The following is a 25,750-nucleotide window of genomic DNA, read 5'->3' on the forward strand; positions in this document are numbered from 1 at the left end:
GAACTACTTTGACTGTAGGTCCCTCCCCATCATAAAAAAATGAAGAAAAAAAACCCAGCCAATCAGAGGTCCAACACTTCATCTCTCATTGAAATCTTTTCTTCATGCTCTGCTTGGTCTTTCAAGGTCTGTCCAGCTCCCGCTGTCCGTTCCACAGAACAATTTAACAATGGAATTACTGAGTAGAGAATTGTTGATAGGAAACATACACACATCCCCTTCCTGAGATTAGTACACACGGCTGGGAGGGAGCTGGGGAGCAGACTGTGTGAACACTAAACAGATTTCTAAGGGTGGCCGATGTTTGTGTACACTGTGTTTGTGTACAATATACTGTACATATGTATATATATATATATATATATATAAATGAATAGTCCATGGACCTACTAGCACTATGAGGGAATATAAAAATATATTTACATATATGGCCACAGGGTATCAATGTTATTCCAGGTGGTAAACCGAGAGGGCGTTCTGCATGGGACTTGACATTATTAGCAGCCTTGACATTTGTTTAGACATTGCATTGTTTATCAAATTTGACTTCGATTTCTATCAAAACTTTCATCATGTAATATTTTGAGCGACTTGTTTCCTTCACAGTCGTTGTTTTCGATGGCACTAACTTGTCTCTAATATGACGCTTTCACTATCAGATAAAAGATGTATTTAAAAAATGTAATGCAGAATATTTGGTTTCATGAAATGTAAATACATACTAGAGGTACCTCAACTTTTGTAAGCAACTTTAATTGTCCAGCCTTAGATCTAATGTTAAACCGTTTGCTTTAGAAATAACAAATGATTTCATACAGAGAAAATAAAAGAGTTAATTAGGTTATCTGTTAACTTCGGCCAACATTGAAACCACATCAAAACTTTGCTAACATCAGCTGTTTGCAAAACAACAGTTAATATGTAACATTTAATGAATACTTTTTTAACCATAATAAATAACTGCTGGTTCAGCTACTGGAAACAAGCTGCACGATTTGCAGATATAATATTTAGTTACATTTAACTTACCATGGTAGCAAACCGCAGTCACAGACGTGTTTCATCTGCCTCGAGGCGAATCCCACCTTCTCCTCTGGAACCAATCGAGCACGAGGCGCCTTTGATCCGCCGCAGGTCCAAAGGGCAAGGACAGCCTCGAGGAGTCCATGACCTCCTTCCCCCAGACCAATGAACGACTCTTTCACCTCCAGAGCCGTCGCGTTCCTCGAGAAAAGGGCCACGTTCCCCATCAATCGGCACCCTATTAGCCCAAATGATGCAAACAGGCAAGAAAAAGAGAGAAATCGGAAATCGCTCGTAGAAATATTCAGACTCCAGTTTGTGGTCCAGTGCCTCCTTGTTGCTTTGCAATATCTAAATAAAACTTTTATTCTCTTTTTTTTATGGTGCACGTTTGGCTGATTGCTGTGCAGCCTTATCAGTTGAAAGTCTGTGTCCTTTATGGCAAACAAAAGACAAGAATTCATTGTGAATAGAACACTTGCAGCTGTTGTTTTAAACCTTGAAGCGTATAAAACCATTTCAAAGCTTCAGTAATTGTGAAATGGAGGCGGGAGTTTGGAACCACCACGATGTTTCCTCAAGTTTGTTATCCAGCCATACTGGACAATCGGTCCCGACGGTTCTCAGCATGCTGGTTCTCAGCGGCTGGGACAGACGGACTTCCGGTCAGGATTGATGGAGGGATGAACGCAGCAAACAGAGAAGCTCCTCCAGAATGCACGCAACCGCAGACCAGAGGGAGCGTTTTCAACTTTCAGCTCTTAGCATCTAGCGAAGAGACCCGGAGAGGCCTCGAGTGGCCCTGCCAATGCCATAAACCCCACAGCACACCTGTGGAGGGACCTGAAGATGGCTTTTCTAGAAGATGTGCCAGAAAGAACGACATAAACTTCCCAAATCCAGGTGGCAAAGTTTGCAGAGATTTACCCCAAGAAAACCCAGAGCTGTCATTTCTGCCAAAGAGGCTTCTATAAAGTGCTAAATCAATGGTAGTGTATACTTATGTAAATGAGTGATTTAAGTTTTGGGATTTTTAATTTGTTTACATTTCTCCTGATGCAAACTTTAAACAGAAACCACAGAAATGCACTGGATAGTTTGTTTGTTGGTTTGTTTGTGTGCTTGTTTGACATAAAGGAACTGCATCTGCATTTTGTCGTGCAAACTTGTGTTGTACCAAGACAACAAATGAACCTCCAACCATAATACATTCGCAAAAGATTCTATGAACATGTTTTCATTATAGGTTATTGACTGAAGATTGACCAAAATGCCAATTATTTCAATCTAAATTCATAGCCATACAAAGTTTGCAAAAACGTCTGAATCTTTTCTGAATCCACTGTAATTCTGCACCTAACTGAAAACAGCAGGGCTCGGATGCCACGGAGCACAACTCACCCAACAGCTGGAACACATCTGAATGCAGTGACGTGCGGTGATGTCAGTAGGAGGGTAGGCACGGAGTTATGAAAGCCAGATTGTCTCAGTTGTTGTTTAGGCTGACAATTCATAACGGTAAACGTTACGCACACACACGGGGTCGATATCAACACGTTTCAGGGTCATGACTTTTTGTGTCCTTCTCTCTCGCTCACACGTGCGCGTGCAAACACGTACACACACTAGTGCTTAATTCCCAGCGTGTTCGTGTTCCATAATAACCATTGAGAGTTTTGATGTGTGTGTGTTATTTTGTACCATACAAGTCTGGAAGAAACCTTCTGGTGTAAGATGATCGAACACAACTGGTTACATCTGGGTCCCGGTACATTGGCAGAGATACGAATCGATTCTTAATTTGCAGCAGATTTGTGTCAGGCAGCAAAAATGAAAACACACACTGCCATACAAGTCTGGAAGAAACCTTCTGGTGTAAGATGATCGAACACAACTGGTTACATCTGGGTCCCGGTACATTGGCAGAGATACGAATCGATTCTTAATTTGCAGCAGATTTGTGTCAGGCAGCAAAAATGAAAACACACACTGCTGAGTTTGACATGAAGGCAAATGGCTTGTAGTCGGCATTCATTCAACCGCACTTATCAATTCTATATTAAGTCCGAAATAGTTTCTCACTCACCAAACGGTAGATTATTTGTACTTAAAATCCATCCAAGACATCATTCACAGCGTTTTAAAACTCCCCTCAGATGTGTGATATGGGCGGACACCGCTCTGGTCATTCTGACTTTGAATTTTGCGGCCAGCTGCGCAAATGTCCTGTGATATCTCGATTTATATTGGTCCGTGTTTGATACGTTACGTACATGACTACTGGCATAACCTATTTACGTGCAAAGGCACAACAGAGCTGTGCTTTTTGCCGTACATGTTAAAGAATACAGGATCGAAGTGCGCATGGAGTTTTTGTTTGTCCGCAATGAATGGGCAGTGCTTATTCTACCATCTTTTTTTGTATTTGCTTATGCGTAACAGCTAAATTATTTAATAAACATTCTTGTGTTTAAATTTTGGCGGAGTCGGCAGCGCCTACCTTGCCTACCCTGACTGCACGTCACTTTAGGAAATGCAATCTTTTATAAAGCAAACAAAGAAGACTGTTTCTAACTTGGCTTTCTTAGTAGAGAACACTTTTGTATTGTCAATAACAAAAAGGGGGTTGAGACAATGAGCTCTGATTGGTAATGAGGGGAGTCGATAAAATGTAATTAAAGTGCTAGCCTTTAATAAAGTGTTTTAACAAATGTATCAAACTTCTATAACGGTCATTAAACCTATAAACAACCACTTCAAAATAGTTACACAAAATATGATATTCTAGTGTGATTATGATGTGAACTGTTATCACACCGTTTATTAACATTATTTATTAATAAAATACTATATTTGCAAAAGACAAAAGTATGAGTCATTCTTACTACATCAGACTATACAACACGGTTTTGGTCACCACTGAAACAACAGTATACGGCGGTGAGGATCTCAGTGTTGATTCCCCGAAGCCACTGCGATCTCAGACCAGCATGAGGTTCCCCGACAGGGCTCCCATCAGGATGTCACATCTTTCCTGGATACATTTAAAGCAAATGCATGCTTGTGCAAGGGCAGAGTAGAGCAGACAGGCTTCCACCTGCAATCTTCATGTCTCCATGAATTCAGAGGAGGAGTCTTTATATTTAGGCTCGTCTTTAGTAGTGGAAGGGCTAGGATCGTCCAGCAGTGAGAGGTTGAGTTCAGGTAAGGGGGCCCTCCAGTACTGGAAGGAGTTATAAGCGCTGTCTTCAGTGGCGTTGTAGTCACCTGCCTGGAAGGGTTCAGAGAAGAGAGAGGGGTTGAATTTAGAAAGAATGCACAACACCAACCTACAGCAACATTTCCGTGGGTGACATCCACGAGCTGTGGACAAAAAACAAATCAAGGGAACATTCTCCCGACTGGGACAGTTTATGGGACGCGGTGTGGGGGAAAACAGAAGCTCTATGACGGCTAACGGGTGACCTCTAGTGGACACTTACTACCATTACGCCACATCACTTTCTCTCCACCATTGGTGCACGCCGATAACTTACTTTATCGTTGGCTTTAGGGGTGACGGCCTCTGAACCCGCGCGGTCACCTCGGGCTCGTTTCTCGGCGCTGGAGGCCGCGCCGGAGCTGCGGCGGCCCGGGACGCCGCCAGAAGGGCGCACAGTCAAAAGATTGGCCGCATGCTTCCTCGTGTCGCAGTTGGCGGGTTCGCGGCGGAGGGGGGCTCCTTCTTCGCGTTTCTCTGGGTCTTCTGCCGGGTAGCGGGGCCTCTTTCTGCAGCGGGTCCCCATCAAATCCAAAAGGGACGGTGGACTCAGGCCCCCGGTCGGGGCCGTGCTCTGCAGCGGCTGGTCTGCACCGCTGAGAGAGAGGTGACATCTTTTGGAGGGGGCGCCGTGCAGCAGAGTGTGCTCGGCCCGTCTCTTCGCCATGAATGTCCGCGCAATATTAACTTATACCGCAAAGAGTAAGAAAACAACAACACGTGGGGGCTCTGATACGGTCGGTACAGATGCTTTTTCGCTGCCGATGTTGTGCAAAGGTGCGTTCGATAGTTTCAATCCCGGTAGTGCATTTGTTGGGGCAGTGCGGACAACCAATCAGTGAGCGCCGCTGTCTAAAGCCCGCCCACGTTACGGGTGCCATCCTGGAAGCTCAGAAAACAAAACCAGTCACAACTATTAAATACTCTACATTCTCTTACATTGTCATTTAGCTGACGCTTTTATCCAAAGTAACTTACAATACCTGCATTTCAACCATAGGGATACAAACTCAGAAGAACAAGAAACAACGTGCAATTTCATCAAATAAGCCAATTTACAAATTGTTATGGATATGTGCCATTACAAGTACACTTTAAGTCCTACATAAAGGTGTGTCTTTAGTTTGCGACAGACAATGTAAAGTACAGGTGTTAAACTCAAGGCCTGCAAATTACAGAAAGACATACTGTAAATTGTATTTCTATAAAATAAGCTGCTATTCCCAGAAAGCCCACTGGGAGTCGCACTCTGAGTGAGCGCATGCGTTAGACCAGGCAGAACCGGTCGTTCACCAACGCAGTACTTGGTAGATCCCTTCATTGGAAAAAAAAGGTCACGCCACCACGCATGCAGGGTCGCTTCTGACAGACGAGAAGCCCGTTGTGTTTTTGGTTTATATGGATACGTTCTCCTCCCGGTGCTCGTAATTATTATTAATATTTGGGCGAACAATAGAGCGCCCCTCCCCCCCACACACACCCGTCCTTGAGTGCTGTTATGAACAAAACTGGAGATTTTATTAATGTTTGGCTTTATTCCAAAGTGTGATTCGAAATCAGAAGACGATGAACGTCAACTGCAACTTAAAAAACAATGCATTCTTGAAAAGCTTAAACATGGTATAATTACATTTTCAGTATTGACAAATGATCAATGCAAATGAGTAGACATGATTATTGACATATAACAATATTTTAAAAAGCTAATGACGCACATCAGTTGTGCTATCATACACACGCGCACACACACACACGCACACACACTCTCTCTCTCTCTCTCAGGCAGTGAAATTCAATGGAAATGAGAATTGTTAAGACCACAGGGAATCGAGCAGGCAGGACTGCGGTAAAAAGCAGCGGACACACAAAGCACTGAAACAAAATAGCAATTGAGGGTAACGGGCGTATCTCAAGAATCTGGTATCAAGAGATGTTTTTCCTTGTGTTACACATTACACAGGGCCTGCGGAGTTTAGCACATTCCTCCATGATACACATCATAAAACATATAGATGACATAAAATAATTGTGCACCAATTTTTCTTTCTGGGTCCACATTATTTTTTTTCCTCTTGTCCATCTAAAGTTCACTGTTTTTTTCACAAAGGATTTCCTGTCACGTGAGGCAGTCTGTACCTTCTCGCCGTGGTGACTTTGCGGCCGGTGGAGAACTTTGTTGTTGGTCATCGTAAACTTCTTCTTCTTCTTCTCGACCGTTAAAATACAGGTTTGCCGGCTTCCGTGCCACAAAGAAGACGCAGTCGTAAATGTACCTCAACATAGAGCGGTCGTTCTCTGTGTAGGTGGTCTGAACTGACGTTTTCTCCACCTGCAACAGAAAAATAAAGCCACTTTTACGCTTAGAAAAAGATTTCTGAAGAAAAATAATGGTGAGGCATGAATAGGAATTTAACTCCTTGAATTACCTCTATATGAAAGCCAATGTTAACAATCGCTGTCCTAATGTCTTCATAGCTAAGTTCAACCGACAGCTCGTTGGCCATGTTCTCAAAGTGGTACAGCAGTGGACCTGAAGGAACATTGGTTTTAAACTTTTGAGATCATTTTAAAAGAGAAGAATCAATTAATCAGTGTTAATAGCATTTTGGGGTTAAGTCTTTCTTCTAATATTATTTCTATTTATTGCTAAAAACAAAGAGCATATTTGGATATCTCTCTTAGTAAATTAATATTTTTTTACTCATTTGGATTTTGAATCAAAGGCTGACTCACCCAGGTTGATCCACACTCCACCAGGTTTAAGAATCTTCCAGATGGTCTCCACATACTCAATGACGTTATGAGCTGTGTCAATAAAGAAGCAGGTAGCCACACAGTCCCAGGATTCTGACCCAAACAGACAATGCATTATTACATGATCATTAATGTTGACGAGGAACACAATTACCCAATGATTAATAATTCACCATTAACAGCACATTCACATTAGAATGGTCCAATGTAAGTACAGTTATTTTGTGGAGCTCAAATGAAGGGCATTATAGAAAATTGCAGTAAACTATGCCGGAAAGAACATTTTGTGACTTAAGTCCCGTCTTTTAATTGTTGAAGATAAACACAGCTTCAACTGACCTGGTTCGCCATAGACTTCCACAAAGTCTCCTGCAACCATGGAGAAGTCTGCATCTAAAGGTAAGCTCTGAGGGTTGACATCGGGGAATACGATTGGTCGCGTTTGGTCGGAGGATTTCTTGTTGTTGCTAAACTGGTGGATCCACGGGTACAGGGTCAGAGAGTTCACCGTTTCACACCTGAACAAAGCAGTCAAAATGTATGAGGACAAATGGATGGATGGAAGTGGTAATCAGAAGAGTAAAAGGTGAGAATTGAAAGATAAAAAGAAATGAAGGATTAATGAAGGATTTTGTTGTAATCATTGAAAAAGTTACAGCTTCATTATATATAATTATGATTGATCAATATACAGTTACACCTCTTGCAAGCAAACACACCTGCATAGAATATATGCATAGAAAGGCAATAGTCCTTAAGTGTTGTGTAAGGCACCAGGAGTCAAAGAGTGATAATTGCAGTTTAAATGCTGTACCTATTTAGAACGAAGTTTGAAGAGAAGAGCATGAAGAAGCTCCATTCGTTTCCCTGGCAAATATAGCCCAGTCGTGCTATCTCCCAGGCTAGGCGGCCAAGCCCGGCACCCGGAATCAGCACGCTCACCTTAGACACATCACTGACATAATAAAATATTCAAAATGCACATATCACATGGAAAACATATAATAAGTCACATCGTTATGAAACCATAACACAAGGAGAAAGTGTGTCCTTGCATCATTGGGTGTCCACACATCTCACTGTCTTAGCATGCATGCATGCAGGTGGCTCAATGTTTGTCTGTGAGTGGGGATATGTGCTTCTTACTATTGATCATCTGGAAATAGTCTTTGGATCTCTTGGATGATGGGCAGGTAGCAGGTGTCTCTCTCCGCCCGACCCGTCTCGCTCCAGTCTCTGACAAACTGCTTTATGGTGGACTTAAGCTTGTCCATATCAAACGTAGTAGATGGGCCCACCTTCCGCGGATCCTCCTGGAAGGTGAATGAAACCACAACACCTCAACCTAAATTTCTTGAGTAAATAATAAACAAGAAACGATGCCAACTGTTTTTGTACAGTAGACCACCTGGCGTAGGCCTTACCCTCTCGCCGTATTCAATGTTCTCAAACATGTGAAGGCTGTTGTGAACGATGCCCTGCAGGATCTCCTGGTTGTGGTCCGCACACTGGCTGATCTGGGCCAGATTGGACAAAACATCTGGCAGCAACTCCTGGTGGCGCTCCGGGAGGCTCAAGAACTGTCGCTCGGCACGCTTAACCTGCTCCTGGACATGGACCCTGACATGAAGACAAGACACCAGTCAGAGAAAGAGTTCACACGCTTTTATTTAAGGTGTCCCCTTAGGAATGACACATTTAAGGAGTGGGTATAAACTGGGTATAAGACTGATTATTGATCCAGTTTTGGGTCCAAATGGTTTATGCATTATTTAACTCCCATCGATATCCTTCACGGGCGATTGCCAATCAGTCACAATATTCCTCCCCGATGTTGGTTTTATCTAGAGGTGCTATATAGAAACTGAGAGTGCTACAGATAGCTGATCGAATAAAAGTAAATTCACTTCGGAAAGCACTAATCAATGTTTCAAATAAATGAGTTAGCAGGTACCCCAAACATAGTCATCTGTCCTTGCTAACCACGTCGTTTATTGACAGAAACTTTCGTTACCTGCCTTGTACAGAGTTTTAACCTTCGCCGATATACCTGTAAAATCTAAAAGCATCGATTATTCTCCAGAAATGCTGTCTTTCGAGCCTGGCCTCCTCCTCTGGGCTATGTTTCATTCTTTCTTTGTTAAAATACGGGCTAGCTGGCGGTTCCTCTCCAGTTGTTTCGGCCATGACGGAGACGAACTAACAGCCGTCCAATCAAAACGTGTCACAGCTTCTTCTTCACGGAAACGGTTAATTCCAGCAGACCAGGTTCCGGAAGACGGGCTGCTGCCCCCGAAGGACAGATGAATACACTGCACTTGGTAGCTCTAATAAACAGCACAGTGTCGTCATGTTGGTTAATATAGAAACACGTGGAATGATTAACCCTACTGAATAGAGCACATACGAGGAGTCCCTCACTGTTGTCATTGGTCCAGAAAACTTATTAAATATATCCCATTTGATTACACGCCGCTTTTCTTACGTTTGTTACACAAATGCAACATTTTCTTGAATACATTTTATTATTTATAAATGAAAAAAACACTCAATCATAAAGAAGGAGGACAAAGAAAGAGTTTTAATTTGCTCTGCATTTTATATGTGACTCAACAGCAATGCCTGAGCAGACATAAAATACCTGTTGTATCAGATGTTTGGGTTTATAATCTTGCCCATGAAGAGAATTTGTTTTGTGTTGCGTTCAGTGATGATAACCATAAATGGACGATTGAACTTCAAGACAGGAATGTGGCGGAAGGACAGAAGCATTATGCCAACGCCTGTGGCGGCTGCAGCGGTGGCTCCGGCCTCATCGACATCCAGGGTAGCTTGGTGAACAACCTACAGCGTGAAGGAGGATGAGTGAGATGAGAGGTGCAGGGCGTATAGATACAACGAAATTATGTGTCAAATAACAGCGTCTTTATGTCCTTACTTCAGAGACTGAGAGTCGATTCCCATCTGAAATGCCACTCAAATCTGCACTTTCACCGAACATGTCCGTCATTCCCATTTCCTTCAACACACCATTCAGTTTGTAGGAAGTCTTGATGGAGAACTTTGGAATAAATACCTCATGTGTACTAAAAAAAGAAGTAAACAAATATCTCGCAATTAATTTGACAGTAATAACTGACCTGGACAGTTGAGTTGTTAATATGGTGTCAGACCTTAAATTTTAGAAATCAAACATTTAACATCTCCCAACCTGGACGTCATCCACTTGGACCATTTGGTGACGTGGGCCTGGCTAATGGCATTCTCCAGAGTTGACATGTCATCAGGTAACAACAGCAGCATGGAGTAAGAGCTGTTGAAGGGCAGGTGCAGGACTGATGTGTTAATTGCCCTGTCGTAATAGGTATCAAAACGCCTCTGCTTATACATCATCTGGACCGAAACCTGTAAAGAGGGCAGCCCAAACGTGACTTCTCTTACTTGGAAAATACGCATGATGATACTTTATGACTTTGAACCATTCTGAATAAGTGGTGCAACTTTGAACCTTGGTGTTCTCATCCACCATGAACAGGTCTTCCCTGGTGAGATGGGGATCGAATGGAGTCGCCCACTTTCCTGTTTGAGGATGAGCAGAAATAAAACACAATATAAAACTTAAACGTGTGACCTCAACAATAGTCAACAAGCAACATCTCACTTGTTGTTTTACCTTTGTAGTAGATGTAGCTGATGAGATACATGACTGTGCTTTCATCCAGACCTTCGACCAGCTTGTCTATCTTCCCATTGGTCTTATCCTCTACGTACTTATTGATGGTATTGGCACTATCTGTGGTCTCGCTGAAGTCAACACTGAACCCATCTGCAAGGTAGGACTGCATCAATGTCTCCAGGAAGTCGGCCTTTGCCTTGAACTTGTGGTCCACAAATACAGCGGTGCCTTCACTGATGTCCTGAGATGTGTCGTTGGTCTTTTTAAGGAGCTTCTGGAAGGACTGATCTACATCTGTCTGCGTCAGTAAGGAGTCGTTGAAACCCAGACCCCTAAAAAGCTGATGGTGGGTCTCCCCCCGTGCTCCTACGGACAAGGCAGCCAAGGCAACGGAGACACTACTCGGGGAGAAGAAGATATTCTTGCCTTCAGAGTCGGCATGAGCTGCCAATTTCCTGTACAGACGGTAGGCAAAGTCTTTGTTTGCTGACGTCACCTGAAGGAAGGTGTTGGCACCGCCATCCTGTGCAGTGTCTTGATCTGCTCCACCATGGTGACTATGGTTACCATGATCGTGGTGATGGCCTCTCCCCACGCAGATCACTGCTGATAAGATCCAGATAGCGACAGCTGCACGTATCATTGTGAACTAAGAGAACATTTTAAAAGGTCAGCACTGTTTTTTTTAGCTTACACAATGTTTAATATTGAAAGGACGAATGTACTAATGTGCCAACATTAGTGCAGTTTTGGTAGTTTTACATATTTGTTATTTGTTTATATTTTCTGTGCTTTGAGTAAGATTCTGCTGAATGTAGGCTGTTTGGTTACTGTCAGTCAAATATAATCAACCCGCACTCACGTACACACTCACACGCACAAACACACTCACAGTCAGTGTTGTGCCTGAACGCGTTCATTGAACGATAGTTCATAAACTCGTTCATTTCTATTGAAAACACACCGTAAACGCGCCTTAATAAGTAGCGGAAAAAACACCCAATCTGGCAACACCAGCCACCAGCGTCGCACCGCGCATGCGTCATAAAAAAATAAAAAAGAGAAATGCATGGAGGCGACAGCTGCGTGTAGCAAAGAGGCGGCGTATAATAATTTAAAAGAGTTTTATGAAGTTACTGACAAGGTCGGTGAGGATGGGAGGAATCTGACCTTTCTTTGCAAACATTTGCACCTTAATGATTACTGTCCTGTTTTTATTCCTTATTTAAAAAAGACCATTCAAGCAGCATGTGTTTGAGAATGTACTGTAGGGGTGAACTCTGCAGCTGCTGCTAGTGTGGAGTGAATGGACAGCAACATTAAAGCAACAAAGAGGAAATGCTGTCCCCTCAATGCTAATGTAAACCCTGGTTGGATAAGGATTCAAAATTGGATATGAAGATGAAATCTGATGCATAGCTTCAGTGTTAAAACTGATAAAATAATTGCTGTCTGTGGTTCTATATGGGCTGTGGCAATAATTTTGAAAAATAATAGCTTGCAGCAACTTATGGAAACATATGGAAAAAAAGAACTGAACTAGTTGAAACTGTGAACTTAGTTCAAATATTTAAGTTTGAACTATGAACTGAACTAGTTCATTTTAAAATTTGTGAACTGAACTTTGAACTAGTTCATGTAGAAAGTGAACTTTCCCAACACTGCTCACAGTCTTCATGAAACAAACCAGCACAAGTGTTGAGTGTTAAACTCTGACTAAATTATATTTAAATTATAGAATCTACAACATTTTATGAGTTGAACCTGCAAAGACTTTTGGAAGACTAAATCTAGTCATTTCTAAAGAATGTACAATTACAGTCTTTTTTCAAATGACATGCGTACAGCGTCAAATCTCAAACTCAACGTATCAAACACATACTGCTTAAACAATGCATTTTAGCTCCCTCCATTCTTTTCACCACTTACCTTCTCCTGGTGGAAGCACCAACAGCAAAACACAGGTTGGACAGAGTGAAACATCCTTATTTAAGAAGTCTGATCAGAGCAAATGAACTTTGGCTTTGTTTAGTCTTTATCACAACCTCTTATTTGCTTTGCCTGAGTAATCATTGCGGTCCAACTATTGCATCAAACCGAGCCTCTAGTGCAGAGGTCACTAACTGGCGGACCGCAGTCCGGATCCAGACCCAGAAGCTGTCCCATCCGGACTCGGACCAGAAGCTAAAAAAAGACGGATGAGATTTAAACAGCGCACTATTAGATTGCGCATCTTTGGTCGTCTTTGCAGAAGAGGCTTAAAGCACAGACCAATTGCATTTGAGTTAAACCATCCCACGTAATACTACTCAACCAATCAAGTCTTTGCATTCAAGGCAGGAAGATGATATTGTCTCAATACTGCGGACAGACGAGAGAGCGTTTGAGAAAAAGACAAGTGAGACGGAGACAGTGAGAGAAAGGGACGGGTGGGAAAAATGAGGAACAAATGGACAGTGAAAGTAGAGCATTTCATCCATAATGAACGAACTGGTTTATGTTCAGGCAGAGGTTTTAAATCCTGGGGTCCGTTTTAGTGAAAACTCAGAGTTTGTTAACCCTGAGATGAGGGAAACTCTGGGTTGTCTGTTTCAGAAAGGGAGGCAACGAAACCTCAAGGTCAGTCGCTATGGTAACTGAGCCTGTGAACCAACCTGGTCGGGAGCAAGTTTTCTTCAATAAACCCTAGAGTTTCTTTCACAGGCTCCTCCCTCTGACAGCAGCCAGCCCATGATACAGCGCGCTTTCATTTCCTCATTGACTGAGTTACTCCAAATCAGACTTTTTCTCAAACGTGGCCTGTCATTTTTTGCACAATCCTGTTGATGAAGAAGCGCTATTACTTTGCAGGGTGTTAAACATACGTCGAGAGAATATCGAGGCCCCAATTAGATATATTTTCATTTCCAGAGAACTACTAAATATGTCCATAACCACACCCGTCCTCATATAACTAACGTCCCCCATCGTGGACATGCTCTCACATCCGAGCACATTCTTTGTGTAGCATTACGTTTTTTTTGCAAACGGCAGTTTCCTTTACAACATCGGTGATGTGGAGAATATTAGTAAAGCTACTGTATGCAGAGCCGTGAGAAAAATGTGCCTCGCTCTGGAACATTTTTGTTCCCTGGACACAAACCAGTGAGCCATTAAAGAGGAGTTCCACAGGATGCACCTGTATAAAATACATTATAGGTTCAATACCATTGTACCAGTTTTTACCAGCGATATTGTTCTTGTGATTAAATATGAGCATGGTGTGTATTTCATGCCTGTGTGTAATGCGTTCTAACAGAGTGTAAAAAAGATAATTTTCCCACAGGGATTTAGTCAAACGTATGGATTATGATTAGTGTGTACATTAAATATTAATTGCTGACACTATATTGGAACTTTCGCGTGGACCTGAGCAGCAGTTTTCTCCCACGCCGTTTATCCGTCTTTTGTTGCAGTAAGGGTGTTGCTTATGTTTCTTATGACGGTTCACACTCGCCATTTGCATCAATATTTCCAGCTCAATAGGGGTGACATATGCCGACCGATTGTTTGTGGTCGTTGCCATTGTTAATTGTTGTAGCAAGGCTCCATTCGTGCTGCCTTCAGTGCACGCGCTCAACTCTGAGTGAACCTACTCCGAGTTGATTGAACCAACTCTAAACAGCTGTTCTGAGAGCCAAAAATGTAGAGTTCCCCATCTCAGGGTAAATCAACTCAGAGTTTAGGGTTTGACTCAGAGTTTGTTCAACATCCTACTTGAAACAGACCCCTGGCAGGACAAACTAGATCTTATTCTCCCACTTACCAAAAAAGTGTGGGAGTGGATGTATATGTATATATATTGTATTAAACTTTTTAGATTTATTATTTAAAATTTGTTGAGGTTGTTGAGTCCAAATGTAAATCAGAAAGGGTGAAATTTAAGCTTATCTTTACATTATTTTATTTTTTTCTGAATTGAAGCACTTTATTTGAACATGAAGACATTTTCACATTTTATTTTTTTTAAATGGCATTTTAGTTAACTACCCCTCCTCTGGTGGGTTTCTATGCACAAACCAAGCTGCTGTTCTATTTCAGCCACATGTTCAAACGCGTGTTAGCGATAACTATGCTCTGCAGACCATATTCTATCATACACAACCATTCCAAACAAAGCAAATTAATGATTTAGTATGTAAGTAGCACCAATGTGCATATCGTGTAAACTCTCTCATGGTGCAAGTTTCTCCTCATGCAATCGAATGTGAATAATGATCAATTACCCTTTCAAAAAATGGACTAAAGTCTAGACTTGTGCAATATTTGTAAAAGTCTTAGTCCACTCTCTCTGTCACAACACAATAATATGTACATACAAGGAACGCAGTTACAAGGCCAGGCTGCATTAATCTCAACATCAGGGATTCATGCCCTCCCTTGACCTGTTCTTCTGTTTATCTATCTGGACAGGATAAAGAGGAACCTCTGTGAGTGTTTAAGTGTCACTGGTGAATAAATGAATCAAAATTACACACAATTTTTTTTTTCTCGAATCTTGTGAATCTTCTGAAATGAAATCACCATTTGCCCTATTTGTGGTGTGCATACAATGGCCACAAAACGTATATATCACTCAAAAAATGAATTAATTTCATAGTTTTGTTCAAAACGTCAAAGGAAATGGGCATTCATGATTCAGGTTTGTCTTTTTTATTTCTGACTGTATAAAACCATGCACCCCCTAAAATATGTCACTTTCTTTTAATGAGAAAAAAGGGAAAAAATAAGACAGAAACAAGGTTAAAATTAAACACTTGAAGTGCTGTGAACAACATTGTCATTAAACACAAAACATTAACCTGCCTTACTACTTGCAATATTTGAATCATTTCTGTCATATGAATTGAATCTATTGTACATCTTTTATGTTGTTCATTCTGTACACTTGACATCGTAGTCTGTCCATCTATTAAAAAAGGAATTGAATTGAATTACTGAAAATGTACAGGAGCTTATGTAATACTATATTCTAAAAAATGTATCTATGTATGTAAATACATACACACACACATATATATATACCAAGTGTTTAGGACGGAATGAAAAGAACATCATTTTATAATCATTTTAAAACTTAATTTTCTTTGCAACACAACATTTGACCAACATTAGATATTCTCTTCTTTTGACCTCTTTGGTTTGACTTTGGTTAAAGTTATGTAGATTAATTATAATGTTTAATAGAAATAAACCTCAACTCTATTTTCTAATCGTCATTATTTACTACATTGTGATCAACAAATACTTCTACTTTCTTGGATTTATTTTGGGTTCTTAAATTAAATACATATTACAAAATGTTTGCAAATGAACTATCGACATCATACAAAATGAACAGCATTAAATATACTGTATCTATACCATGCATTAATGACCTCTTCTAATGCTTGAATCAAGAACAAATTTCTGGCATACTGTATTAAATGTTCTATTGCGTAACTTTTACTATAAAAATGTATGAACTTCCGGTTTAGTTGCTGCACTTCGTGCGTTGTTTTAGACAAAAACAAAAAAAGGGATTCAGGACAATAAAAACCGGTTGTTTTCTCTGTGAATTTGGACAAGAAAACCTAAAAACGGCGCGGTTTTTTTTTAGGGCGAAAGAACAAATGATACACGAAATACGGTTATTTTCCCATATTTGTTGTCCAAATCCAAAAAGGAAAAAACGAACAATTTTTATCGTCCAGAATCCCTTTTAGTTTTATATGTATGTAATCAAAACATTTTCACTAACACATTTTAGTACATAAAAACAACATTGGCAGCTTTGCAGGTTTGTGCATAGAAGCCCACTAGAGAGAGGCTCAGTTTGATGCAATAGTTGGACAATATCATTATAAACAAATGCAGACAAAAAGCAAATAAGAGTTTGGGACGAAGAATAAACAAAGCAAAGTTCAGTTGATTAGTCTTATAAAAAAGGATGTTTCACTCTGTCCAACCTGTGCTTTGCTGTTGGTGCTTCTACCAGGAGAAGGTAAGTGGTTAAAAGAATGGAGGGAGCTAAAATGCATTGTTTAAGCAGTATGTGTCTGATACGCTGAGTTTGAGATTCAACGCTGTACTCTGGTACTCTGTAACTCTGTAATTATTTTTAGAAAAGACTAGATTTAGTCTTCTGAACCTTTGCAGGTTCAAATTATAAAGTTTCATGAATTTTTATATACAGAAGCATTGAGTTTACCACTCAATATTTGGGCGGATTTGTTTCATGACAACTGTTGTGTGTGGTTGGGTGTGAGTATGTTGGGGGTTGATCATATTTGACTGACAGTACAGAATATACAGAACTGCAAGAGAAGAGAGCTGACGAAATAGTTTTTCAAGGATTTTAAACCATCATGACTATTGTTGCTTTTAAATTAATGAGTGCATTAGTACTTCCAATAACATTGTGTAAGCCAAATGAACAATGCAGCCCTTTTGCATGCTTCTCTTAGTTTACCATGATGCATGCAGCCGTCGCTATCTGGATCTTATCAGCAGTGATCTGCGTGGGGAGAGGCCATCACCACGATCATGGTGACCATAGTCACCATCGTGGAGACACTGCACAGGATGGCGGTGCCAACACCTTCCTTCAGGTGACGTCAGCAAACAAAGACTTTGCCTACCGTCTGTACAGGAAATTGGCAGCTCATGCCGACTCTGAAGGCAAGAATATCTTCTTCTCCCCGAGTAGTGTCTCCGTTGCCTTGGCTGCCTTGTCCGTAGGAGCACGGGGGGAGACCCACCATCAGCTTTTTAGGGGTCTGGGTTTCAACGACTCCTTACTGACGCAGACAGATGTAGATCAGTCCTTCCAGAAGCTCCTTAAAAAGACCAACGACACATCTCAGGACATCAGTGAAGGCACCGCTGTATTTGTGGACCACAAGTTCAAGGCAAAGGCCGACTTCCTGGAGACGTTGATGCAGTCCTACCTTGCAGATGGGTTCAGCGTTGACTTCAGCCAGACCACAGATAGTGCCAATACCATCAATAAGTACGTAGAGGACAAGACCAATGGGAAGATAGACAAGCTGGTCGAAGGTCTGGATGAAAGCACAGTCATGTATCTCATCAGCTACATCTACTACAAAGGTAAAACAACAAGTGAGATGTTGCTTGTTGACTATTGTTGAGGTTACACGTTTAAGTTTTATGTTGTTTTTTATTTCTGCTCATCTTCCAACAGGAAAGTGGGCGACTCCATTCGATCCCCATCTCACCAGGGAAGACCTGTTCATGGTGGATGAGAACACCAAGGTTCAAAGTTGCACCACTTATTCAGAATGGTTCAAAGTCATAAAGTATCATCATGCGTATTTTCCAAGTAAGAGAAGTCACGTTTGGGCTGCCCTCTTTACAGGTTTCGGTCCAGATGATGTATAAGCAGAGGCGTTTTGATACCTATTACGACAGGGCAATTAACACATCAGTCCTGCACCTGCCCTTCAACAGCTCTTACTCCATGCTGCTGTTGTTACCTGATGACATGTCAACTCTGGAGAATGCCATTAGCCAGGCCCACGTCACCAAATGGTTCAAGGGGATGACGTCCAGGTGGGGAGAATTTAACTTCTTTAAATATTATATTTCTAAAATAGGCACCATATTGTCTGTCTATGTCAGTTATTACTGTCAAATTAATTGCTAGATATTTGCTTACTTCTTTTTTTTTAGTACACACAAGGTATTTATTCCAAAGTTCTCCATCAAGACTTCCTACAAACTGAATGATGTGTTGATGGAAATGGGAATGACGGACATGTTCGGTGAAAGTGCGGATTTGAGTGGCATTTCAGATGCGAACCGACTTTCAGTCTCTGAAGTAAGGACATAATTTTATTTGACACATAATTTCGTTGTATCTATGCGCCCTGCATCTCTCATCTCACTCATCCTCCTTCACGCTGTAGGTTGTTCACCAAGCTACCCTGGATGTCGATGAGGCCGGAGCCACCGCTGCAGCCGCCACAGGCGTTGGCATAATGCTTACGTCCGCCCGTTTCACCCCTGTCTTGAAGTTCAATCGTCCATTTATGGTTATCATCACTGAACGCAAAACAGAAAAAATGCTCTTCATCGGCAAGATTATAAACCCAAATATCTGATAGAACCGGCATTCAAAGTTTGCTCGGGCACAGCTGTTGAAGTAAATAAAAAATACTGAGAAAATCCCTTTTTCTTTTTTTTCCTTCTTTATGAGTGTTTGTTCTTTATACTAGACTGGTAAAATAATGAGTGAATGAAATGTTATTGAAAGATATTAGAATTTAGTATTTGTAAAAAAAAACAATAAAAGCAGTGACATTGTAGATCATTTATCTAATTTTTTATATAATTAATATTTGAAAAGTTAATAATGGAACTTGACTGCTGCTGAACAGAGCACATGGCACACATAGACTCCTGGGACTCCTCGTATGTGCTTTATTAGGCGGGGTTTATCATTTCATGTGTTTCTATACTCGCCTTCATCCGGTTGACGCTGTAATATTTATCAGAGCTACCAAGTGGGTCCGTTATCTCGTTTCAAACAAAAAGCCACAAAACGAAAATGGGGGGCGTTTTCGTTGTCCAAATCCCCAAAAGAGGATTGGTTTCTCTACTATTAAATGAAATACAAAGGGAACGCAGCTAAACCGGAAGTACGTACATTTTCACAGTAATGGTCAACGTAATAGATAGTTTGTATGCTAGAAATTTGTCTGTGGTGCAAGCATAGAGCAGGGTAAAATTGGAAGAAAAGTTAATTAATGTGTAGATGTAATTAAGGCCGTTTATTTCATGTGATGTTCAATTCATTTGCAACTACTGTTGAACATATTGTCATATTTATTTAACTTACTTATTTAACAACCAAACATATGTTACAAACCTGCCAGTTCCTCCTCCTCGTTGTGCCTATTTGCGTCTCCCCTACAGGTGAGCGGAGCACAGGTGTGACGTGTTGCCAATGATTCCTTCCAGGAACGCCTGGGATGGCTTGATGTATCCTGGGGGGTTTAAAAGCTCTGGAGACCTGGTTGAAGAAGGGCTGCCGCTTCTCCTTCTCTCCCGCACCGTTTTGTTGATTTTGTTTTCTTTTACATGACTCTTCATATACCCTGATTTCATAAGCTTTCAGTTTTCCTGACTAACACTTATACTGACTTTATTTACTTTACGTTGCTCATGCGTTATCATTAATAAACTGTATTTTCTTTCAATCAACTCATCCGCGTGGTCTTCCCTCTCTGTTGCATGGCCGGGCACATGCAGTATGTAACACATAGAAAAAGGGAGCATTTGTTGATCACAGTGTAACAAATAACAATTAGTTCAGAAAACTTATTACATATGTTTTGATGTCCTATCTAAGTGGGCCATGTGTTTGGTCCAGCAGCAACCAAGTCCCATTTTGTTTAGCTTTTCAAATGATATAAAAAGCTTTTACAGAGACAATGAATGAAATAAAAAATGCTATATATTTCAATTACATTTCATTTATTCAAGAATTTACCCGTATTGTATAAAGTATCAACACCCAATCATAAAGAAGGAGAATAAAGAAACACTATTTTCTCAGTATTTTTTTCCAACAGACTCTACTGCTGAGCAAACACAATATGGCCGCTCTCTCAGATGTTTGGGTTAACAATCTTGCCCAGGAAAAGCATTTGTTTTGTGTTACGTTCAGAGATGATAACCATAAATGGACGATTGAACTTCAAGATACGGATTAGTTCAACAGACTTAGGTACAATGCCAACGCCTGTGGCGGCTGCAGCGGTGGCTCCGGCCTCATCGACATCCAGGGTAGCTTGGTGAACAACCTACGCCGGGAAGGAGGATGAGTGAGATGAGAAATGCACGCAACATAGATAAGGAGAAAATATGTGTCAAATAAAAGCTTTCTGTCCTTACTTCAGAGACTAGGGTTGCCTCTGAAATGCCACTCAAATCCGAGCGTGCATCAAACATGTCCGTCATTCCCATTTCCATCAACACATCATTCAGTTTGTAGGAAGTCTTGATGAAGAACTTTGGAATAATTACCTCGTGTGTACTAAAAAAGAAGAAGTAAACAAATATATCATAATTAGTTTGACATTATAACACGGGTAGATGAAATCAAGCGCTCTGATTGGTTGAGAGAGAGTCCTGGGGGGTGCATTATTGAGCCTCCATATCACTGCGCACTCAAAGTAACGGGTTAGCTTATGCATGACTGTTAGTTGATATTTTAGCTTTTAGCTCGGTGGCGATCGCCAGAAATCCCACAATTGATCATTTTCAGGCAATGTGAGCTTTCGCAACCGGACAATTAAGGTGGACGTCATGAGCGATGTGAATGAATGAGATTGTGTGAGACCCAATGCTGTTTACATGCACGTACAGGGACTATTTTTCCTCTAGACTGATGAAATGTGATACAAAACATCTGATGGCTACACCTAGTTTGTGGTGAAAGGTATGGGGCGCTGTTTGTAAAATGTTGCACATTCTAAAATCCTGCGCAGTTTTGGTACATTTAGCATTATGAAAAATAAAGCATTATCATATAAATAAAAAAAGCAGGACAATTTTCACAGTCACTTTTTCAAACATTTAGAGACAAAATCATGTAAATTCATGCAACAACTTTTCCAAGTACAATGTTTGGCAGTAACACAAAGTTGTTAAATAATACAAATATTTAATCTAAATGTAAATGTTAAATATTATATATAAATGTTGAATGTAAATGTAAATGTAAATGTTAAATGTTAAATGTAAATGTTGAATGTAAATCTAAATGTTAAATCTAAATGTAAATGTAAATGTTGAATGTAAATGTTAAATCTAAATGTCAAATCTAAATGTAAATCTAAATGTTGAGTTTAAATGTCAGACATGACGACTGAAAATTACAATTTTTACGGTAATTCATGCAGCAAGCCAAGCTGGCAAGTCCGTATGAATTACCTCTTGTTATAGAGCAGGGGTACCGCGGTGCGGTAGATTTAACATTTAGATTTACATTTAACAATTACATTCAGATTAAATATTCATATTATTTAACAACTTTGTGTTACTGCCAAACATTGTACTAGGAAATGTAACATGAATTTAAATGATTTTGTCTCTAAATGTTTGAAAAAGTGACTGTGAAAATTGTCCTGCTTTTTTTATATATATGATAATGCTAAATGTACCAAAACTGCGCAGGATTTTAGAACGTGCAACATTTTACAAATGGCGCCCCATAGAAAAGCAGCTATTTACTCACCATTTGTAATTTCGCTGGTAACCATGTTATAAAAGCAATGTACTTGAGGCAGTACTTTATCTTCAATAATGTAACTGTTTGAGGGTTGCCTAACTACACTCTCGAACTGTTACATTATCGGACTATAAAGTACAGCCTCTCGTACCTTATTGCTTTAGTAATAACTGACCTGGACAGTTAAGTTGTTAATATGGTGTCAGACTTATATTTTAGAAATCAAACATTTAACATCTCCCAACCTGGACGTCATCCACTTGAACCATTTGGTGACGTGGGCCTGGCTAATGGCATTCTCCAGAGTTGACATGTCATCAGGTAACAACAGCAGCATGGAGTAAGAGCTGTTGAAGGGCAGGTGCAGGACTGATGTGTTAATTGCCCTGTCGTAATAGGTATCAAAACGCCTCTGCTTATACATCATCTGGACCGAAACCTGTAAAGAGGGCAGCCCAAACGTGACTTCTCTTACTTGGAAAATACGCATGATGATACTTTATGACTTTGAACCATTCTGAATAAGTGGTGCAACTTTGAACCTTGGTGTTCTCATCCACCATGAACAGGTCTTCCCTGGTGAGTTTGGGATCGAATGGAGTCGCCCACTTTCCTGTTTGAGGATGAGCAGAAATAAAACAGATTATAAAACTTAAACGTGTGACCTCAACAATAGTCAACAAGCAACATCTCACTTGTTGTTTTACCTTTGTAGTAGATGTAGCTGATGAGATACATGACTGTGCTTGCATCCAGACCCTCGACCAGCTTGTCTATCTTCCCATTGGTCTTATCCTCTACGTACTTATTGATGGTATTGGCACTATCTGTGGTCTCGCTGAAGTCAACACTGAACCCATCTGCAAGGTAGGACTGCATCAACGTCTCCAGGAAGTCGGCCTTTGCCTTGAACTTGTGGTCCACAAATACAGCGGTGCCTTCACTGATGTCCTGAGATGTGTCGTTGGTCTTTTTAAGGAGCTTCTGGAAGGACTGATCTACATCTGTCTGCGTCAGTAAGGAGTCGTTGAAACCCAGACCCCTAAAAAGCTGATGGTGGGTCTCCCCCCGTGCTCCTACGGACAATGCAGCCAAGGCAACGGAGACACTACTCGGGGAGAAGAAGATATTCTTGCCTTCAGAGTCGGCATGAGCTGCCAATTTCCTGTACAGACGGTAGGCAAAGTCTTTGTTTGCTGACGTCACCTGAAGGAAGGTGTTGGCACCGCCATCCTGTGCAGTGTCTTGATCTGCTCCACCATGGTGACTATGGTTACCATGATCGTGGTGATGGCCTCTCCCCACGCAGATCACTGCTGATAAGATCCAGATAGCGACAGCTGCACGCATCATTGTGAACTAAGAGAAAAGTTTAAAAGGTCAGCACTGTTTTTATTAGCTTACACAATGTTTAATATTGAAAGGACTAATGTACTAATTTATCTAGAACAATATGGTCATGATGGCCTAAAGCAGTGGTTCTTAACCGGTCTGGCTCCGGGACCCTCCATCCATTTTATATTCAGGATGTTTAATTATCCTAAAAACCCAATGTCCCCCCCATATCAGAATGGTTTGACCCAACTTGACACACACTGCTGAAAACATGGACGGACGAGCCAGCGAAAATGAAGACACTCCGCTGCATTAAAAAAGTTCCTTCAAAATGTTTATTTTCTCATGCAAAGGCCTGGCAGCCATTAAAAACGGGTCCGCGACCCACTACCAGTTGAGAATCACTGGCCTAAAGGCCTAAACATACCATTTCCTAGTAGTTTCCATTTTGGTAGTTTTACATATTTGTTATTTGTTTATATATTCTGTGCTTTGAGTGAGATTCTGCTGAATGTAGGCTGTTTGGTTACTGTCAGTCAAATATAATCAACCTGCACTCACGTACACACTCACACGCACAAACACACTCACAGTCTTCATGAAACAAACAAGCAGAAGTGTAGAGTGTTAAACTCTGACTAAATTATATTCAAATTCATGAAAATTCAACACTTTATAAGTTGAACCTGTAAAGAGGTTTGGAAGACTAAATCTAGTCCTTTCTAAAGAATGTAAGTTCAAGTCTCCTACTGCTTAAACAATGCATTTTAGCTCCCTACATTCTTTTACCACTTACCTTCTGGTGGAAGCACCAACAGCAAAGCACAGGTTTGACAGAGTGAAACATCCTTATTTAAGAAGTCTGATCAGAGCAAATGAACTTTGGCTTTGTTTATTCTTCATCACAACCTCTTATTTGCTTTGCCTCTGCATTTGTTCTGTGTAATCATTGCGGTCGAACTATTGCATCAAACTGAGACTCTTTTGGGTTTCTATGTACAAAACGTGTTAGTGATAATTATTGTCTTCAAGCCCATACTCTATATCATACTAGCAAATCTCTGCTAGGGTCAGGCAACGTGAACAAAACAAACACGAAGGAAATAAGGAAACTAGCAGACAATGAAGACTGTGAGTGTGTGCGTAAGTGCGGGTTAATCACATTGGACTGACAGTAACCAGTCAGCCTATATACAGCAGAATCTAATTCAAACCACAAAAGACAAATAATTAAAACTGCACTAATGTTGGCAGTATGGCTGTATGTTTATGCTGAAGCCCATCATTCACAGCAAGAGAGCTAACAAAATTGTTTTTTAAGGACTTTAAACCATCAGGCTTGTAGTTGCTTCTTAGTACATTAATACTTTCAATAACACACATTGTGTAACCCAAATGAACAATGCAGCCCTTTTAAACTTTTCTTTCAGTTCACAATGATGCGTGCAGCCATCGGCATCTGGAGAGGCCATCTCCCTGATCATGGCAATCTTACTAGTTACTATGAGTATGACGATGATGTCGATGACAAGGCAGATAAAGGCTCCGAACCATTGGGGGATTTGCCTACCGTCTGTACAGGAAATTGGCAGCTCATGCCGACTCTGAAGGCAAGAGTATCTTCTTCTCCCCGAGAGTGTCTCCGTTGCCTTGGCTGCCTTGTCTGTAGGAGCACGGGGGGAGACCCACCATCAGCTTTTAAGGGGTCTGGGTTTCAACGACTCCTTACTGACGCAGACAGATGTAGATCAGTCCTTCCAGAAGCTCCTTAAAAAGACCAACGACACATCTCAGGACATCAGTGAAGGCACCGCTGTATTTGTGGACCACAAGTTCAAGGCAAAGGCCGACTTCCTGGAGACGTTGATGCAGTACTACCTTGCAGATGGGTTCAGCGTTGACTTCAGCCAGACCACAGATAGTGCCAAAACCATCAATAAGTACGTAGAGGATAAGACCAATGGGAAGATAGACAAGCTGGTCGAGGGTCTGGATGCAAGCACAGTCATGTATCTCATCAGCTACATCTACTACAAAGGTAAAATGTAGACTGAGATGAGATGTTGTTTTGTTGACCAATGTTGAGGTCACATATTTAGGTTTTATAATGTGCTTTATTTCTGCCCATCCTCAAACAGGAAAGTGGGCAACTGCAATTAATCCCCATCTGACCAGGGAAGACCTGTTCATTTTGGATGAGAACACCAAGGTTCAAAGCACCATTTTATCCGAATGCTCAGACTCACAGTAATAAAGCATCCTCATACATATTTTCCAATTGAGCGAAACCAAGTTTAAGCCACCATTTCTTTATGTTCCAGTCCAGATGATGGAATTGAGGTGGTATTTCGATGCCTATTACGAATGGAGGATTCAGACCCGAGTGCTCTGCCTGCCCTTTAACAGCTCTTACTCCATGCTGCTGTTG

At 41.0% G+C, this 25,750-nt stretch overlaps 6 protein-coding genes across 6 annotated transcripts; 2 read left to right on the forward strand and 4 right to left on the reverse strand.

The window, feature by feature from the left end:
- Positions 1-3,811: 3,811 nt before the first annotated feature.
- On the reverse strand, positions 3,812-5,124 carry wu:fa19b12 (uncharacterized protein LOC560551 homolog). The gene is made up of 2 exons (XM_037482925.2): positions 4,560-5,124; positions 3,812-4,294 (listed from the first exon to the last, which is right to left on the reverse strand). The coding sequence occupies exons 1-2, from the start codon at positions 4,947-4,949 to the stop codon at positions 4,130-4,132; spliced, it is 555 nt and encodes a 184-aa protein (XP_037338822.2). The 5' UTR covers positions 4,950-5,124; the 3' UTR covers positions 3,812-4,129.
- A 659-nt stretch (positions 5,125-5,783) lies between these two features.
- On the reverse strand, positions 5,784-9,472 carry carnmt1 (carnosine N-methyltransferase 1). Its single transcript, XM_037482920.2, has 8 exons — positions 9,087-9,472; positions 8,461-8,656; positions 8,183-8,349; positions 7,851-7,991; positions 7,376-7,554; positions 7,016-7,129; positions 6,709-6,812; positions 5,784-6,611 (listed from the first exon to the last, which is right to left on the reverse strand). The coding sequence occupies exons 1-8, from the start codon at positions 9,221-9,223 to the stop codon at positions 6,399-6,401; spliced, it is 1,251 nt and encodes a 416-aa protein (XP_037338817.2). The 5' UTR covers positions 9,224-9,472; the 3' UTR covers positions 5,784-6,398.
- Positions 9,473-9,598: 126 nt separating this feature from the next.
- On the reverse strand, positions 9,599-12,780 carry LOC119225202 (alpha-1-antitrypsin homolog). The gene is made up of 6 exons (XM_037482916.2): positions 12,642-12,780; positions 10,710-11,361; positions 10,545-10,615; positions 10,248-10,441; positions 9,975-10,122; positions 9,599-9,880 (listed from the first exon to the last, which is right to left on the reverse strand). The coding sequence occupies exons 1-6, from the start codon at positions 12,693-12,695 to the stop codon at positions 9,686-9,688; spliced, it is 1,314 nt and encodes a 437-aa protein (XP_037338813.2). The 5' UTR covers positions 12,696-12,780; the 3' UTR covers positions 9,599-9,685.
- Positions 12,781-16,611: 3,831 nt separating this feature from the next.
- Positions 16,612-18,917, forward strand: LOC119225203 (hibernation-specific plasma protein HP-55-like). Its single transcript, XM_037482918.2, has 6 exons — positions 16,612-16,734; positions 17,198-17,840; positions 17,935-18,005; positions 18,109-18,302; positions 18,423-18,570; positions 18,659-18,917. The coding sequence occupies exons 1-6, from the start codon at positions 16,681-16,683 to the stop codon at positions 18,851-18,853; spliced, it is 1,305 nt and encodes a 434-aa protein (XP_037338815.2). The 5' UTR covers positions 16,612-16,680; the 3' UTR covers positions 18,854-18,917.
- Positions 18,918-20,211: 1,294 nt separating this feature from the next.
- LOC119225204 (hibernation-specific plasma protein HP-55-like) lies at positions 20,212-24,199 on the reverse strand. Its single transcript, XM_037482919.2, has 6 exons — positions 24,119-24,199; positions 22,695-23,346; positions 22,530-22,600; positions 22,233-22,426; positions 20,649-20,790; positions 20,212-20,557 (listed from the first exon to the last, which is right to left on the reverse strand). Exons 1-6 carry the CDS (start codon positions 24,167-24,169, stop codon positions 20,363-20,365), a joined length of 1,305 nt encoding a protein of 434 aa, XP_037338816.2. The 5' UTR covers positions 24,170-24,199; the 3' UTR covers positions 20,212-20,362.
- Positions 24,200-24,825: 626 nt separating this feature from the next.
- LOC119225207 (serine protease inhibitor A6-like) lies at positions 24,826-25,667 on the forward strand. The gene is made up of 4 exons (XM_062562180.1): positions 24,826-24,829; positions 24,992-25,360; positions 25,461-25,531; positions 25,644-25,667. The coding sequence occupies exons 1-4, from the start codon at positions 24,826-24,828 to the stop codon at positions 25,650-25,652; spliced, it is 453 nt and encodes a 150-aa protein (XP_062418164.1). The 3' UTR covers positions 25,653-25,667.
- Positions 25,668-25,750: the final 83 nt, after the last annotated feature.

The sequence above is a fragment of the Pungitius pungitius genome, chromosome 5 (genome assembly GCF_949316345.1).
Source record: "Pungitius pungitius chromosome 5, fPunPun2.1, whole genome shotgun sequence".
NCBI lineage: Eukaryota > Metazoa > Chordata > Actinopteri > Perciformes > Gasterosteidae > Pungitius > Pungitius pungitius.

Excerpts from the sequence above, each read along its gene's own strand:
- LOC119225207 (XM_062562180.1), top strand. Across the intron at positions 25,361-25,460 it reads CAGCTACATCTACTACAAAG|GAAAGTGGGCAACTGCAATT; the intron begins GTAAAATGTAGA and ends ATCCTCAAACAG.
- LOC119225204 (XM_037482919.2), bottom strand. The coding sequence starts at position 24,169 with ATGTTTCACTCTGTCAAACCTGTGCTTTGCTGTTGGTGCTTCCACCAG. Across the intron at positions 22,427-22,529 it reads TGGTGGATGAGAACACCAAG|GTTTCGGTCCAGATGATGTA; the intron begins GTTCAAAGTTGC and ends CCCTCTTTACAG. Across the intron at positions 20,558-20,648 it reads AGGCAACCCTAGTCTCTGAA|GTTGTTCACCAAGCTACCCT; the intron begins GTAAGGACAGAA and ends TTCCCGGCGTAG.
- LOC119225203 (XM_037482918.2), top strand. The coding sequence starts at position 16,681 with ATGTTTCACTCTGTCCAACCTGTGCTTTGCTGTTGGTGCTTCTACCAG. Across the intron at positions 16,735-17,197 it reads GGTGCTTCTACCAGGAGAAG|TTTACCATGATGCATGCAGC; the intron begins GTAAGTGGTTAA and ends TGCTTCTCTTAG. Across the intron at positions 18,006-18,108 it reads TGGTGGATGAGAACACCAAG|GTTTCGGTCCAGATGATGTA; the intron begins GTTCAAAGTTGC and ends CCCTCTTTACAG.
- wu:fa19b12 (XM_037482925.2), bottom strand. The coding sequence starts at position 4,949 with ATGGCGAAGAGACGGGCCGAGCACACTCTGCTGCACGGCGCCCCCTCC. Across the intron at positions 4,295-4,559 it reads CCCCTAAAGCCAACGATAAA|GCAGGTGACTACAACGCCAC; the intron begins GTAAGTTATCGG and ends GAACCCTTCCAG.
- carnmt1 (XM_037482920.2), bottom strand. The coding sequence starts at position 9,223 with ATGGCCGAAACAACTGGAGAGGAACCGCCAGCTAGCCCGTATTTTAAC. Across the intron at positions 8,657-9,086 it reads GATGCTTTTAGATTTTACAG|GGTCCATGTCCAGGAGCAGG; the intron begins GTATATCGGCGA and ends TCTTCATGTCAG. Across the intron at positions 7,992-8,182 it reads CTATTTCCAGATGATCAATA|TGATGTGTCTAAGGTGAGCG; the intron begins GTAAGAAGCACA and ends TTATTATGTCAG.
- LOC119225202 (XM_037482916.2), bottom strand. The coding sequence starts at position 12,695 with ATGTTTCACTCTGTCCAACCTGTGTTTTGCTGTTGGTGCTTCCACCAG. Across the intron at positions 10,442-10,544 it reads TGGTGGATGAGAACACCAAG|GTTTCGGTCCAGATGATGTA; the intron begins GTTCAAAGTTGC and ends CCCTCTTTACAG. Across the intron at positions 9,881-9,974 it reads ATCGACTCTCAGTCTCTGAA|GTTGTTCACCAAGCTACCCT; the intron begins GTAAGGACATAA and ends TTCACGCTGTAG.